The sequence below is a fragment of the Tachypleus tridentatus genome, chromosome 4 (genome assembly GCF_004210375.1).
Source record: "Tachypleus tridentatus isolate NWPU-2018 chromosome 4, ASM421037v1, whole genome shotgun sequence".
NCBI lineage: Eukaryota > Metazoa > Arthropoda > Merostomata > Xiphosura > Limulidae > Tachypleus > Tachypleus tridentatus.
This window is the reverse complement of record NC_134828.1, coordinates 6007411-6024457: the sequence shown is the minus strand read 5'-3', so window position 1 is coordinate 6024457 and position 17047 is coordinate 6007411. Positions and strand designations below refer to the sequence as shown.

The 17047-nt window shown below is 33.9% G+C and overlaps 1 protein-coding gene across 1 annotated transcript in view; it reads left to right on the top strand.

Annotated features, from left to right (window-relative positions):
- LOC143248493 (uncharacterized) overlaps positions 1 to 11187 on the top strand; it is a 97501-nt gene extending 86314 nt beyond the window's left edge. The window contains exons 7-8 of the mRNA XM_076496912.1: positions 8311 to 8542; positions 10491 to 11187. Coding sequence (XP_076353027.1) covers positions 8311 to 8542; positions 10491 to 10576 — 318 coding nt within the window. The 3' untranslated portion in view covers positions 10577 to 11187. The remainder of the gene's footprint in view (positions 1 to 8310; positions 8543 to 10490) is intronic.
- The last annotated feature ends 5860 nt before the right edge of the window (positions 11188 to 17047 follow it).

The window sequence follows — 17047 nt, the reverse complement described above, 5'->3', positions numbered from 1 at the left end:
ATTTAAATAAACCGAACATGGTTTCTATAAGTAGTTTATTTGTATCCAGACACCACACAGGAGGCTAGCAGAGTTCTGTCCACGGTGGGCAACAGAACACCGTCTTTTAGCGATCGATTTCCTTTAACTTACCACTGATTTTACCGAAGGACTTTTTATCATTAAAAGGAAGAGCATTAATTCTTAATAAAATTATCAAAAGTGGTATGTAACAGAGTGCAGATATTAGAACATCCTAAAACTGAAATCTTTATACAATTTCTTTAGAGGAATGCTCGCTGGGTAAACAGAAACACCTTACTTTTCGAAGAGGATGGATTGAATCTTATATCTCTGAATGATAAACTTATCTTAGCTTTGACCGAAATTTAGCAAAAAAAAAAAAAAAACAACAACAAATGTACCATAAATAATATTTGCTATTTCGAGCAAACGTTAAACAAGTCAGCTTGGTCGTATTATAATTAAAGCTGTTTTTAAACGATCATATCAATGTTTTGATTTCCTTATAGTTTTTTTAATGGATCACACAAAACCACGAGGGTTATTTCATAGCTCTATTCTAACATGATGGTACAGTGTGAATATAGGAAGAACTATTTTAAACAACAGTGGAACCCCTGTAAGCGGCCATTCAATCACAGTTCCTCTAATCAGGCCACTTTGTCTCAGTCTTTAGAGGGGTTCTACTGTATTCTCTTAAGGCACTTTCTAATGAACCTTTATTGTCTACTAAATAGAACCGGACATTTTTTGTTATGGTTGACACATAATATGTACACAAACAAAGAAACACAGAAATATTAGGTTAATTTTGCAGTTAGATGGTGAATCGATGATTGGCTGTTGTTTACAACACAATTTAAACTTACTGTAAGTTAGGCATGTTGGTTTAACGACTATTGGAATTTGTACTCGTATAAGAATAATTACAACAACAGTTCCATGTTAATAATAACTAATATAAATTATCATTATCATAGGTATTATAAACAGTTATTGGTATGAGATACAAATAATAGAAATATTTCGCAGTTTAAATCAATTAAAATGACGATGGTCTAGAATAGCCTAAATCACGAATTAGGCTAGAACATCCCGAAGTATGTAGTCTTATAACACTAAATATGAATTTTAATTTTAACAGAATTACAAATAAATAGGTATTGTTACACAACAAAATCATATAATTTAGGTATGAAATCCTTCCTTATTGATTTTACATTATGTAAACGTAACAGTTATCTATGACAGCGTGATGAACGTTTCTTCGTATATTTAGTATGTTAAAATCTTACAAACTGATTTGGTTGTTTTGATGAACAAACTATTATCTATCTGTCCATCCACTCATCTCTCACTCCTATCTCCCTCTATCATCTGTTCCTGTACAATAGCATTTAAAATTCGATGCATTTGTAAAATTATGTCTTTTGTTCTTAAAATTATAATATTTTCAAATGGTTTAACTGTAGAACAATCCAGCATTCACCAAAATTATTACACTATTGGCATAGTTGCTACTACCCTGTATGTATAAATACCACGCTGTTGGCACAGTTCTATTAGTCCCTCGCTGGTACAGCGGTAAGTCTACAGATTTACAACCCTAAAACCAGGCATTAGATTCCACTCGGTGGACTCAACAGACAGCCCAATGTGGCTTTGCTATAAGAAACACACACACACACAGTTGTATTTACAAAAAACTAATGTAAACAACTAACGACTTATTGTACATAATTCTAAAAGAAGATACTGTTTCAAACATACAGTAAATAAATACCTTACAGTACAGGATGGAATAAAGATACATAGAGTGTATTCTTCTGATCAACTGGAAACGATTTTCTGAACTTAACACATTTCAACATTTTTACTGTGTTATTTTCAGTGATGCAACCAATCAAACTTATTTATACCCTTACAAAAATCACCATAATACAATTTACATTTCACGCCATCTGCTGGCAACATTTCCATCATCCTTATTCAATATTTCAAATTTATTGCTTTTATCAACAGATTCACTTATATTAACACTAATTAAATTTCCAGGTTATGCTGAAATAAAACAGTTTTTCCCCTCAATAATGTGCGTAGTTTAATTAATATTTTGTGATAAAGGTAAAATCGTAATATTGTTTTGAACATTTCTAGTTTGTCCTATATAAACTTTTTCACATTCACGTGGTATTTTATTTATACTATTTGTTTCTTTGTTTTCTCAATTTCGCGCAAAGCCACTCGAGGGCTATCTGCGCCAGACGTTCCTAATTTAGCAGTGTAAGACTATGGGGAAGGCAGCTACCACCAATTCTTGGGCTACTCTTTTACCGTCACATTATAACGCCCCTACGGCTGAAAAAGCGAGCATGTTTGATGCGAACCCGCGACCCTCAGATTACGAGTCGCACGCCTTAACCCCACCTGGCCATGTCGGGACTTATTTATACTAAATTTTATCTGCAGTTAAGTCAGTAATTTAACTAGCTGTTTTTATCGGTTTAAGTATTTACCAAATTTCTTCATTATTTAACAACATAAATCAGGTTTTTATTTATTTTGTTTAACAAGTGGTTTTAACTCTTTATTTCTATCCGTGTCTTTTACTGTTTTGTCAGTTCTGATATTTTGGGATATTTTAGTGGGTACAAATATGGATAAATTGGAAACTACTATTTATTGAAAACCTTCCACTGTACTCATTCTCCCACATAAAATATCTTGTCACACTAAAACAGAAAACTATTGTGTTTTATTCTATACAGTTGTTGTTTTGAATTAAGCTACACAATAGGCTATCTGTAATCTGCTCACCACGGGTATCGAAACCCGGTTTTTAGCGTTGTAAGTCCACAGACATACCACTGAGCTACTGAGGGGCATTCTAAACAGATAACACAGTATACACGTTTAAATATGTTAAATGTAAGAGATTCTTTCTAGTTTGCTTGTTTTGTTTATCCTGTACAGTAAGTTATTTGTTTAGACTAGGAACAGCCTCATTCACAAAAAAGCCACCGATTTTGATATGATTACTGTTGGTATAACTAGAGTTATACTGTTGGTATTATATTACTGTTGGTATAACTTGAGTTATACTGTTGGTATTATATTACTGTTGGTATAACTAGAGTTATACTGTTGGTATTATATTACTGTTGTTAGAGGAAATATTTCGGCGACAACTGACACCAATTTAACAGTCTGTTATAGAGCAAGGCAAAAACTGGTTAGCTGCTGTGTTTACCACAGGAAATCGAACCATGATTTTAATTTTGGAAACTCAGTGTTGCCCCACTTGGAGACGTTAGTTTCAAAGTAAGACGTTTACAATTTAAAGTATGCTCTCAACAAAATAATAGTATTGTTTTCTTCAGAAGCATACAAACTACGTGTGTGTTTGGGATCTTTGTGACAAATAGAGATGTACACAAACTCATAATGTCGTTTACAGTCCCCTCTTGTGGATTACTTAGCTGTTGTTATCGTCACTAGAACAGGCGTCAGTGTACAACAATAATAATACCAACGTACTTTAGGTCTTTAAGCCTTCGCTTACTGAGATTTGTCTACTATTATAATTAACGTGTCATAGTCGAGGTACTTTACTCATTCTCTAGTAGTCTAGTTGTTTTCTTACAGTACATCACGTTTATCTATAACCATTCTCTGGTTGTTTTCTTACAGTACATCACGTTTATCTATAACCATTCTCTGGTTGTTTTCTTACAGTACATCACGTTTATCTATAACCATTCTCTGGTTGTTTTCTTACAGTACATCACGTTTATCTATAACCATTCTCTGGTTGTTTTCTTACAGTACATCACGTTTATCTATAACCATTCTCTATTCTCTGGTTGTTTTCTTACAGTACATCATGTTTATCTATAACCATTCTCTGGTTGTTTTCTTACAGTACATCACGTTTATCTATAACCATTCTCTGGTTGATTTTCCTACAGTACATCACGTTTATCTATAACCATTCTCTGGTTGTTTTTTTACAGTACATCACGTTTATCTATAACCATTCTCTGGTTGTTTTCTAACAGTACATCACGTTTATCTATAGCCATTCTCTATTCTCTGGTTGTTTTCTTACAGTACACCACGTTTATCTATAACCATTCTCTATTCTCTGGTTGTTTTCTTACAGTACACCACGTTTATCTATAACCATTCTGTATTCTCTGGTTGTTTTCTTACAGTACACTACGTTTATCTATAACCATTCTCTATTCTCTATTTGCTTTCTACAGTACATCACGTTTATCTATAACCATTCTCTGGTTTTCTTACAGTACATCACGTTTTATCTATAACCATTCTCTAGTTGTTTTCTTACAGTACATTACGTGTATCTATAACCATTCTCTGGTTGTTTTCTTACAGTACACCACGTTTATCTATAACCATTCTCTGGTTGTTTTCTTACAGTACATCACGTTTATCTATAACCATTCTCTGGTTGTTTTCTTACAGTACACCACGTTTATCTATAACCATTCTCTATTCTCTGGTTGTTTTCTTACAGTACACCACGTTTATCTATAACCATTCTCTATTCTCTATTTGCTTTCTACAGTACACCACGTTTATCTATAACCATTCTCTGGTTGTTTTCTTACAGTACATCACGTTTATCTATAACCATTCTCTGGTTGTTTTCTTACAGTACACCACGTTTATCTATAACCATTCTCTGGTTGTTTTCTTACAGTACACCACGTTTATCTATAACCATTCTCTACTCTCTGGTTGTTTTCTTACAGTACATCACGTTTATCTATAACCATTCTCTGGTTGTTTTCTTACAGTACACCACGTTTATCTATAACCATTCTCTACTCTCTGGTTGTTTTCTTACAGTACACCACGTTTATCTATAACCATTCTCTGGTTGTTTTCTTACAGTACACCACGTTTATCTATAACCATTCTCTGGTTGTTTTCTTACAGTACACCACGTTTATCTATAACCATTCTCTGGTTGTTTTCTTACAGTACATCACGTTTATCTATAACCATTCTCTGGTTGTTTTCTTACAGTACATCACGTTTATCTATAACCATTCTCTGGTTGTTTTCTTACAGTACACCACGTTTATCTATAACCATTCTCTATTCTCTAGTTGCTTTCTACAGTACATCACGTTTATCTATAACCATTCTCTGGTTGTTTTCTTACAGTACATCACGTTTATCTATAACCATTCTCTGGTTGTTTTCTTACAGTACACCACGTTTATCTATAACCATTCTCTGGTTGTTTTCTTACAGTACATCACGTTTATCTATAACCATTCTCTATTCTCTGGTTGTTTTCTTACAGAACACCACGTTTATCTATAACCATTCTCTGGTTGTTTTCTTACAGTACATCACGTTTATTTATAACCATTCTCTATTCTCTGGTTGTTTTCTTACAGTACACCACGTTTATCTATAACCATTCTCTGGTTGTTTTCTTACAATACATCACGTTTATCTATAACCATTCTCTGGTTGTTTTCTTACAATACATCACGTTTATCTATAACCATTCTCTGGTTGTTTTCTTACAGTACATCACGTTTATCTATAACCATTCTCTGGTTGTTTTCTTACAGTACATCACGTTTATCTATAACCATTCTCTGGTTGTTTTCTTACAGTACATCACGTTTATCTATAACCATTCTCTATTCTCTATTTGCTTTCTACAGTACATCACGTTTATCTATAACCATTCTCTGGTTGTTTTCTTACAGTACACCACGTTTATCTATAACCATTCTCTGGTTGTTTTCTTACAGTACATCACGTTTATCTATAACCATTCTCTGGTTGTTTTCTTACAGTACATCACGTTTATCTATAACCATTCTCTGGTTGTTTTCTTACAGTACACCACGTTTATCTATAACCATTCTCTATTCTCTAGTTGCTTTCTACAGTACATCACGTTTATCTATAACCATTCTCTGGTTGTTTTCTTACAGTACATCACGTTTATATATAACCATTCTCGAGTTGTTTTCTTACAGTACATCACGTTTATCTATAACAATTCCCTAGTTGTTTTCTTACAGTACACCACGTTTATCTATAACCATTCTCTAGTTGTTTTCTTACAGTACATCACGATTTTATCTATAACCATTCTCTATTCTCTGGTTGTTTTCTTACAGAACACCACGTTTATCTATAACCATTCTCTGGTTGTTTTCTTACAGTACATCACGTTTATTTATAACCATTCTCTATTCTCTGGTTGTTTTCTTACAGTACACCACGTTTATCTATAACCATTCTCTGGTTGTTTTCTTACAGTACACCACGTTTATCTATAACCATTCTCTGGTTGTTTTCTTAGAATACATCACGTTTATCTATAACCATTCTCTGGTTGTTTTCTTACAGTACATCACGTTTATCTATAACCATTCTCTGGTTGTTTTCTTACAGTACATCACGTTTATCTATAACCATTCTCTATTCTCTATTTGCTTTCTACAGTACATCACGTTTATCTATAACCATTCTCTGGTTGTTTTCTTACAGTACATCACGTTTTATCTATAACCATTCTCTGGTTGTTTTCTTACAATACATCACGTTTATCTATAACCATTCTCTGGTTGTTTTCTTACAGTACATCACGTTTATCTATAACCATTCTCTATTCTCTAGTTGTTTTCTACAGTACACCACGTTTATCTATAACCATTCTCTATTCTCTAGTTGCTTTCTACAGTACATCACGTTTATCTATAACCATTCTCTATTCTCTAGTTGTTTTCTTACAGTACATCACGTTTATCTATAACCATTCTCTATTCTCTAGTTGTTTTCTTACAGTACATCACGTTTATCTATAACCATTCTCTATTCTCTAGGCTCCTGGCATGGCCTAGCGCGTTAAGGCGTGCGTTTCGTAATCTGAGGGTCGCGGGTTCGCGCCCGAGTCGCGCCAAACACGCTCGCCCTCCCAGCCGTGAGGGCGTTACAATGTGACGGTCAATCCCACTTTTCGTTGGTGAAAGAGTAGCCCAAGAGTTGGCGGTGGGTGGTGATGACTAGCTGCCTTTCCTCTAGTCTTACACTGCTAAATTAGGGACGGCTAGCACAGATAGCCCTCGAGTAGCTTTGTGCGAAATTCCCAAACAAACAAACTGTTCTCTAGTTGTTTTCTACAGTACATCACGTTTATCTATAACCATTCTCTGGTTGTTTTCTTACAGTACATCACGTTTATCTATAACCATTCTCTATTCTCTAGTTGTTTTCTACAGTACACCACGTTTATCTATAACCATTCTCTATTCTCTAGTTGCTTTCTACAGTACATCACGTTTATCTATAACCATTCTCTATTCTCTAGTTGTTTTCTTACAGTACATCACGTTTATCTATAACCATTCTCTATTCTCTAGGGGCCTGGCATGGCCTAGCGCGTTAAGGCGTGCGTTTCGTAATCTGAGGGTCGCGGGTTCGCGCCCGAGTCGCGACAAACACGCTCGCCCTCCCAGCCGTGAGGGCGTTACAATGTGACGGTCAATCCCACTTTTCGTTGGTGAAAGAGTAGCCCAAGAGTTGGCGGTGGGTGGTGATGACTAGCTGCCTTTCCTCTAGTCTTACACTGCTAAATTAGGGACGGCTAGCACAGATAGCCCTCGAGTAGCTTTGTGCGAAATTCCCAAACAAACAAACTGTTCTCTAGTTGTTTTCTACAGTACATCACGTTTATCTATAACCATTCTCTGGTTGTTTTCTTACAGTACACCACGTTTATCTATAACCATTCTCTGGTTGTTTTCTTACAGTACATCACGTTTATCTATAACCATTCTCTAGTTGTTTTCTTACAGTACATCACGTTTATCTATAACCATTCTCTATTCTCTAGTTGCTTTCTACAGTACACCACGTTTATCTTTAAACATTCTCTGGCTGTTTTCTTACAGTACATCATGTTTATCTTTAACCATTCTCTAGCTGTTTTCATACAGTACTTCAAGTTTATTTTGTGGACCGTAAAAATATTTCTTCTTTATTATGAATTACTCTTTAATTTGTTTAAACCTTATGGCGGCCCTGGTGGAAAAGATTATAAACCTAGTGGTCCTTGTTCGTCGTCAAAAGTTCTTTTAACAACATGATGTTAAGTGTTTGGTTATCGAAAGATATCTAGTAATATGGCAGGTTATCAAATCATAATAAGTAATATGGCAGATTCAACGCTGAAATCCACAGAATAAATGGTAAATAGTCAACGGATTGTTTTATGATGCCTAAAGTGACGAATTTTCTTTCCAACAGGTGTCACCCGCGTATGTGACACTATATCCACTGATGGATCATTCGAATGGTACAAAGTCAGCCGTTCTGGGTGTTCACTTCACTGTTCAAGAAAATCACTTTCATAACGGAGAAATGAGACTTAACTGTACAGCAACGTTCGTCAAGACTGTAAACACAGTTCACGTGGAAACTGTAATAGGAGCTAACCAGCAGAGCTCAGGGTTACAATCCCCCACAAAAGAAGGCAGGGGTAAGTAATAAAGAACTTACAGCAGGGTTTCGAACATTAAATAAGTTCAGAAAAAATTTCAACAAAAAACACACTTAATACGGTTAAGGTTGTGATATAGAGTATTTATTACCTGAACGGTTAACTAATAAATTAATACAAGCCTTAATAGGGTTAAGGTTGAGATAAAAAGTATTTGTTTCCTGAACGATAAACTAATAAATTAATACAAGCCTTAGAAGGGTAAGGTTGAAATATAAAATATTTATTACCTGAATGGTTAACTAATAAATTAATACAAGCCTTAATAGGGTTAACGTTGAGATACAGAGTATTTGTTACCTGAACGGTTAACTAATAAATTAATACAAGCCTCAGTAGGGTTAAGGTTGTGATACAAAGTATTTTTTACCTGAAAGGTTAACTAATAAATTTATACAAGCCTTAGTACGCTTTACGTAGAGATACAGAGTATTTTTTATCTGAACGGTTAACTAATAAATGAATACAAGCCTTAGTAGGGTTAAGGTTGATATGCAGAGTATCTCTTAATACAAGCTTTAGTAGGGTTAATGTTCAGATACAGAGTATTTATTACCTCAACGGTTAACTAATAAATCAATACAAGCTTTAATAGGGTTAACGTTCAGATACAAAGTATTTGTCACCTGAACGGTTAACTAATAAATTAATACAAGTCTTAGTAGTGTTAAAGTTGAAATACAGAGTAATTTTACTTGAACGGTTAACTAATACATTAATACAATACTTAGTAAAATTAAGGTTGGTATACAGAGTATTTATTACCCGAACGGTTAAGTAATAAATTTATACAATCCTTAAGGTTGAAATACAGAGTATTTATGATCTGCACGGTTAACTAATAAATGAAGACAAGTCTTAGTTGGGTTAAGGTTGAGTTACAGAGTATTTATTACCTCAACGGTTAACTACTAAATTAATCCAAGCCTTAGTAAGGTTAAAATTGAGATGTAGAGTATCTGTTAATACAAGCCTTAGTAGGGTTAACGTTCAGATACAGAGCATTTGTTACCTGAATGGTTAACTAATAAATGAAAAAATTAGTAAGGTTAAGGTTGTGATACAGAGTATTTGTTACCTGAACGGTTAACTAATAAATGAATACAAGCCTTAATAAAGTTAAGGTTGTGATACAGTGTATTATCACCTGAACGGTTAACTAATAAATTAATACAAGCCTTAGTAGGGTTAAAGTTGTGATACAGAGTATTTGTTACCTGAACGGTTAAGTAATAAATTAATACAAGCCTTAGTAAAGAAAGGTTGAAATACAAAGTATTTGTTACCTGAAAGGTTAAGTAATAACTGAATACAAGCCTAAGTGGGGTTAAGGTTGTGATACAGAGTATTTGTTACCTGAACGGTTAACTACTAAATCAATACAAGCCTCAGTAGGGTTAAGGTTCATATATATAGTAGTTCTTACATCAACAGTTAGCTAATAAATTAATATAAGCTTTAGTTGGGTTAAGATTTGTATACAGAGTATTTCTTACCTGAATAGTTAACTACTAAATCAATACAAGCCTCAGTAGGGTTAAGGTTCATATATATAGTAGTTCTTAGATCAACAGTTAGCTAATAGATGAATATAATTTACCTATTGTTAACACTAGCGTATCACAGCCATCGTCCTTTATCGGTGTACATATATTCCATTATATCTTGGTGTAAACTACATATATCCGGTAAAAGTTAACCTGTATTAGTATCCTTTCACCAACCCCCTTGATTTTTCATTCCATTCTTAACTTACAGCAGAACAAAACGTAAAGTCACTTGAATTTCACTTTATATATATTCACAACTTCCATATAAAAGCAGGAACCGGGTAACGTACTAACGCTGAGTTATTTTGATACTAACGGAAACTACTCACAACTACATGTTTGGGTTCCAATTCGGTCGAATTTTTTTTCTCCTTCAGGATCTGGAGGAGCTAACTCCTTGGGATGCTGTGTTTGGAAGCTGTTATTTACTATCCTTTTAAGCCTGTGGTTTGTTTGCTGTTAACAAGACATATCTATTCCCTGTGTTTTCATGAAAGAACTGTTACCTGTATTGGTTTCGGCATCAAGTCCTAACGACAACAGAGTAAAGTTTCCGAGGCTTAAAAATGACCAAATTCGTCTCTTACTCTGTGCAGAGGGCGTGTTACAATAAATCGTTTTATTTATGTGTTCGATCTGCTACAAACAAAAGAACACAGTTTCAAGAGTCTCCTTAATTTCAATTAAACCAAACCTAGTTTATTTCTGAAGAGAAAAACCTTTAAGCAAAACGAATGTCTTTTCTTGGTCCAAGTGGACTTCGATGTTTTATTTGATTCAGTTTTAACAAAGACCAGTCTGTGATACGTTTAATGCCAGTTTATAGAATTACAAAGTTTGTAAAATCAATTACGAGTGACTGTTTAAAACTTATTTCTCAGGCGAAGATGAAGGTTATGATATGTCGATGAGAATAAGATATGTTATGGTAAAGCTTTCACAGGTGTTGTTTGATCGTTGTTTTAGAAGTCTAACAAACATTCTGTTTAATTATTTTCTGTAACCCATCAAACAACAAGTAAACTTCCATTGTATGATCATGTCAATTAAAAGTATTGAGGAAAATTTAAACAACGGGTTTTGTTTCATTGTTTTGTTTCAAGTAAGCAACTACTTTATAACTGTTGTTAAGTTCAATCATTCTATTCATACATAAATTTCAGACTAAAATACAACTTACGCCTTCCTGTAAAGTTAAATAATTTGTTGATGAACATAGGAAAATTTCTAATTGTATATTTCGTACTTTTCAAAAAAACGCAAATTATAGAGAAGAGGGAAAACTGAAGTTATAATGACGTCAAATAAAATCAGATAGTCGAGGTAATGTAAAAGTGATATATCGTAAAATATAAAAATATATAGTCCTTTAGTTATCAGTAGTAACAAAACATGTAGCTTATCATAGAAAATAAAAATATGTGGTCCTTTAGTTAGCAATAGTAACATAGCTATTTATTTATGTAAAACTGGCATGCTATAGTACTAGCAATAAACCAGAGAAGATATTACGATTTATTTTATTTGCTAAAATTCACGTTTTGGTAAGAAAAATAAATTAACGAATAAATACAGAACCAGTTAATATGGTAAAGAATTGTGAAAATTGTGTAATAAACCTTAAGGTAACGAGTGTGGTATTTTACACCAACAAACACACACAAATTAATTATCGTAACAACATTCAATAGAAGTTAATAAATATGAACTACCTTATCATTTACTTTCACATTTTTCTACATATAGTTAACTCTTTTTATCAATAAACGAAACGTTATCATTTACTTTCACGTTTTTCTACATATAGTCAACTCTTTTTATCAATAAACGAAACGTTATAGATGCTATTATCTCCTTACCTTCTCTGAAGACACAGCTACGTATCAGACACGTTAAATTTTAAAGAGTCCAAATAAATCTACAAATAAACACAGAACGCATCTATAGAAGTTAAAAAATAATTAAGAAATAACCAGATTCGTTTTATAAACGTTTTTATTAATTGCGGTTCAAACTCCAAGATACCGAAGATAAAACCATTTGTATAGTTGTATCTTTAATAACTTCGAAATACCTACAATGTTGAGTCAAAATAGAATTATAATTAATTAACATAAGTTGTTAATTATTAGTGTTTTATTTAACACGGCTGAGTCATCACAGTTTCTTACTGAACTAATCAAACGTTGTCACCAACGACGCGGGAGATTTAAAAAAGAATTTTTATCAGCATCATTAAAAATACCCTTCTAAAAGAGGGCACTCCGAAATTGTTTGACCACCTAAATTCACTTTTTAACCCATCTCTATCCTCAGGATACATCCCAGTTTCTTGGAAGCTTGCAAATATATTAATGTTCCATAAGGAAGGAAAGCCAGCAAATAAACCTAATAGCTACCGACCAATCAGCTTGACCAGCTGTGTAGGCAAAATTCTTGAAAGAATAATCAGTAATAGACTCTCCACATTCTTGGAGATAACATCAAAATTACCAAAAGAACAAAATGGATTCAGGAAATTTAGACAAACGACAGACAACCTAATCAGATTAACCGAAACCATAATAGATAGCTTCAATAAAAAAGAATGTACTGTCGCTTGCTTCCTTGATATCGAGAAAGCATTCGACACTGTATGGCACGATGGTCTAAGATTCCGAATGAATGAAATGGAACTACCGCGAGGAATTATTCGCTGGGTATCTAACTTTTTGGAAAATGAAAAATGTAGAGTGAATGTAGAGGAAACATTTTGTGAGTACGTTACGCCAGAAGCTGGTGTCCCTCAGGAAGGGGTGGTTAGCCCTATACTATTCATTACGTATGTAAACAATATGCCATTGAAGGATCCAAGTCATGGATTCTCTTCACAGTTCGCAGATGATGTGGCAGTCTGGAAAAGTGCCGCAACACCCACGATAGCAGCCACTAACATACAACCGTAACTAAACAGAATAAATATAGAATAAAAATAAACACAGCAAAAACACAACTCGTAGTCTTTACGAAATTGACAAAACACAAAAAACAACAGCCAGAATTATATATGAATGGCACACTACTCCAGATTGCCCCATCGGCAAAATTTTTAGATCTGACCTATGATTCAAAACTAACTTGGATCAATCATGTTACGAAATTAAAAATAAAGTTTGGCGAAGAACTAACTATGGTAGGAGTCTAACTGGTAACAGTGGAGCATCTACAGATAACATACTAAAAATATATAAAACATATATTAGACTAGTAATAGATTATGCAGCTCCAGCACGTATAACTGTAAGCAATAAAATAATTAAAACCAAACTACAAACAATCCCAAAACACACTTCTCACAACTGCATACAGAGGTCCAAGAACTATATCATCTCAGTTCATTCACAAATACTCGAACATACCAACCATACCAGATAGACTCCTACATAGTACAATAATGTACTTTAATAAGAATTGGATGAAAAACGAATGTCTATGCGAACTAGACAAGTACCTCATACATGATGAAGCTGGTCCTAAATATCTCTCCTCAGTTAACTTATATTTTAAATATAAAAATAAATAATAAAAAATATATATATATTAATAAAAATATATATACATATATAAATATTTAAACAATAATAAAAACGCTACCAACAAACTTGACATTCTGCTGACAGAATAAAATAATAACTATATATGAACCACAATACATGGACATTGCCCTGAAAAGGATCAAAATAATATTCAGTTCTACAATTATAAATACCAATCCGGTAAAAACATTAAATACGGGGAGGAGGAAGAGGTCATAGCGAACCTGACCCTCCAGGGTATGAACTTTTCTTACCCAAACACCGACAGAGATTCGAGTTAAAAATACCTACAGCAAATTTTAACATATATCATGAACTTTCTCAACCATGGATAAATTCATAGTACTACACATCAATATCCAGGGTGCTATGGCTTCCAAGAAACATGAGATTGAAGATATAACAAACTTCATATAACCAGATGTTTTTGTAATTAGTGAAACTGCCCTCTATAACTACCATAGATTCAAAATAAAAGGATACTCCATTATCAGACACGACAGGAAAGATAAAAGATATCCCAACCGAGGAATTTTATTATTGTACAGAACTGAACTTATAGTTCAGGAACTTAAACTACCTTCCTCTAACGAATCAGTAATCATAAACATAAGAACGCAAAATAATACTGACGTAACTGTGGCGGGCATTTATTGCTCGCCGAGCAAAGTATTAGATGCAAATCTTTTGTATTCCATATATAATCAAAATCCCAATATAGTAATTACAGGAGATTTAAATAGTAAACATATAACATTCAACTGTAGATGTACAAACCCTAATGGTAAAATACTTTGTTAATTTCTAACTGAAACTAATATCATATCATTAACGATGCAACACCGACACATACTTCGTACGCACATGGCACCAGTGAAAAACTGGACTTGTGTTCGTACAATGAGTCATAACTTTGTAAACTTTCATGTTGGTCACGATTTAGACAGTGACCACCTCTCAGTTTGGTGTATTTTCAATGCCACCCCCAACTTAAACAAAATTAAAGATAAACTAAATTATAAAAAAAGCTAATTGGCCACTATTTCAAACTGTCATAAACCAAACTTTACCACTTGAAGTACTACATTTTGCCGCGGAAGCATCAGATATAGATGCGTATTGTCATATGATCTCTGAGTGTCTGAAACATGCAGCTCAATACCGAAACAAAAACACTTCACAACAACACACTCATGGCAACCACATCAAGAAATAATACACTTAATAAAAGACAGAAGAAAACTACGCAGACAGTACATACAAAATCGAAACCCCACACTAAGAACACAAATAAACACTACAAGAAATAAGATAAGACATCTAATCCGACAACAAAAACAAGATAACTGGGACACCTTCTTTTCAGAACTAAATCACAAAACAGATCAAAAACAATACTGGACACACTTAAAAAGATATACGAATACAGGATGAAGAAACAAAGAATACCCACAACTCGAACTAGATGGAAAAACAGCGTACACTAACATGGAAAAAGCTGAGGTCTTTCAAAAACGTTCAAAACTCTTCATGAACCAGACATGAACAGATACTTCTATAATACAGTCAATAACTTTACTGATCACAACAAAAACGTGCACACACCTATATTCCCAGTAAACACATTAATAAAACCAGAGAAAACAATTGACTGGAGCACTCATCAACTAATAAAAGACATCACAGTAATAGAAGTAGAAACTGCTATCAAAAACACGAAAAACAAAGCTCCTGGAGTAGATGGTATCCAAGCTATCCTCCTAAAACACGGCACTCAGAGATTATTCGAGCACCTAATAGCATTATTTAACCTATCATTATCAGCTGTATATATCCCCGTTTCATGGATGGAAGCAGTAATATTAATGTTCCAGAAAGAAGGAAAGCCAGCGAATAAACCAAACAACTACCAGTTGTATCGGCAAAATGTTAGAAAGAATAATTAGTAACCGACTATCTATATACTTAGAAGTAAATTCAAAATTACCCGAAATTCAAAACAGATTTAGAAAATAGACAAACTACATACTACTTAATTAGACTAACAGAATCAATTACAGACAGCTTCAATAAAAACGAATGCACTGTAGCTTGCTTTCTCGACATTGAGAACGCATTTGACACAATGTCACATAATGGATTACGTCATAGGTTAAAGGAAATGGCTTTACCCCAGGGAATTATTCACTATCTATCCAACTTCCTGGAAAACAGAACGTGAAAAGTAGATGTGAATGGGGCCCACTCAGTGTCCTTTTCACCCGAGGCAGGAGCCCCGCAGGGAGGGGTAGTTAGCACAATATTATTTATCATGTATCTGAGTAATATGCCTCTGCCAGACCTAAATTTAGGTTTTGCATCACAATTTGCAGATGATGTAGCAGTCTGGAAAAGTGTCCCCACTCCTTCAATAGCAGCAACAAACCTCCAACCAGTCCTGAATAATATAGAAAAATACTGCCAGAAATATAGAATAAAAATCAATATTCCGAAAACCCAAGTAATACTATTCAGCAGATTAAATAAATTGAAAAGAGATCCACCCAAGTAATACATGAATGGATCACTTTTACTGACTGCTACTTCTGCAAAATTTCAAGATTTAACTTATGGTACAAAATTGACATAGATACAGCATCGAAACAATATCCTGATACGAATCTGGAAGAGAGCAAATTATGCAAGAAGTCTTTCAGGTAAAAACCAAGGAACATCACCAGACAATATAATAAAAATCTACAAAACATACATCAGAAACATAATAGACTACGCATCTCCATGATAAACATATCACCCAAACAATTACACAAACTACAAAGAATACAAAACTCAAAACTTCAGCCTATAAAGTACCACATAGCACTTCATCGACATTCATGTACAAGTATGCAAACATAGAGATAATATCTGTAAAACTGTTATATAATGCACTAAACTATTTATAAAGAATTGGCATAATAATGAGTTAATGTGTGATCTCGACAAATACTACGTACATGATGAACATAGTCCTAAATACCTCTCTCCTATAAATATACATTAAAGAAATATAAAACAAGCTGGCCACCATGCAATAGACACTTAAATCTAGGTTTTATTTTATCATTATTATTCTTATTAGTAGTAGTATTTCATATATATGGAAAAAGAAAATAAAAAGGAAAAGAAAAAAAAAACCTTTTCCCGACCATACATGGACGCTGCCCTGAAACGGGCCTGAGTACGGCCCAAAGTTATATCAAATGCCACATCCTAAGTATAGACGCCATCGTACGGGATGGAGGAAGAGGTCTAGTGCACCTGACCCTCCAGGGTATTCCAGATAATTACTCAAATACCAACACAGAGAAAGCTCAGCA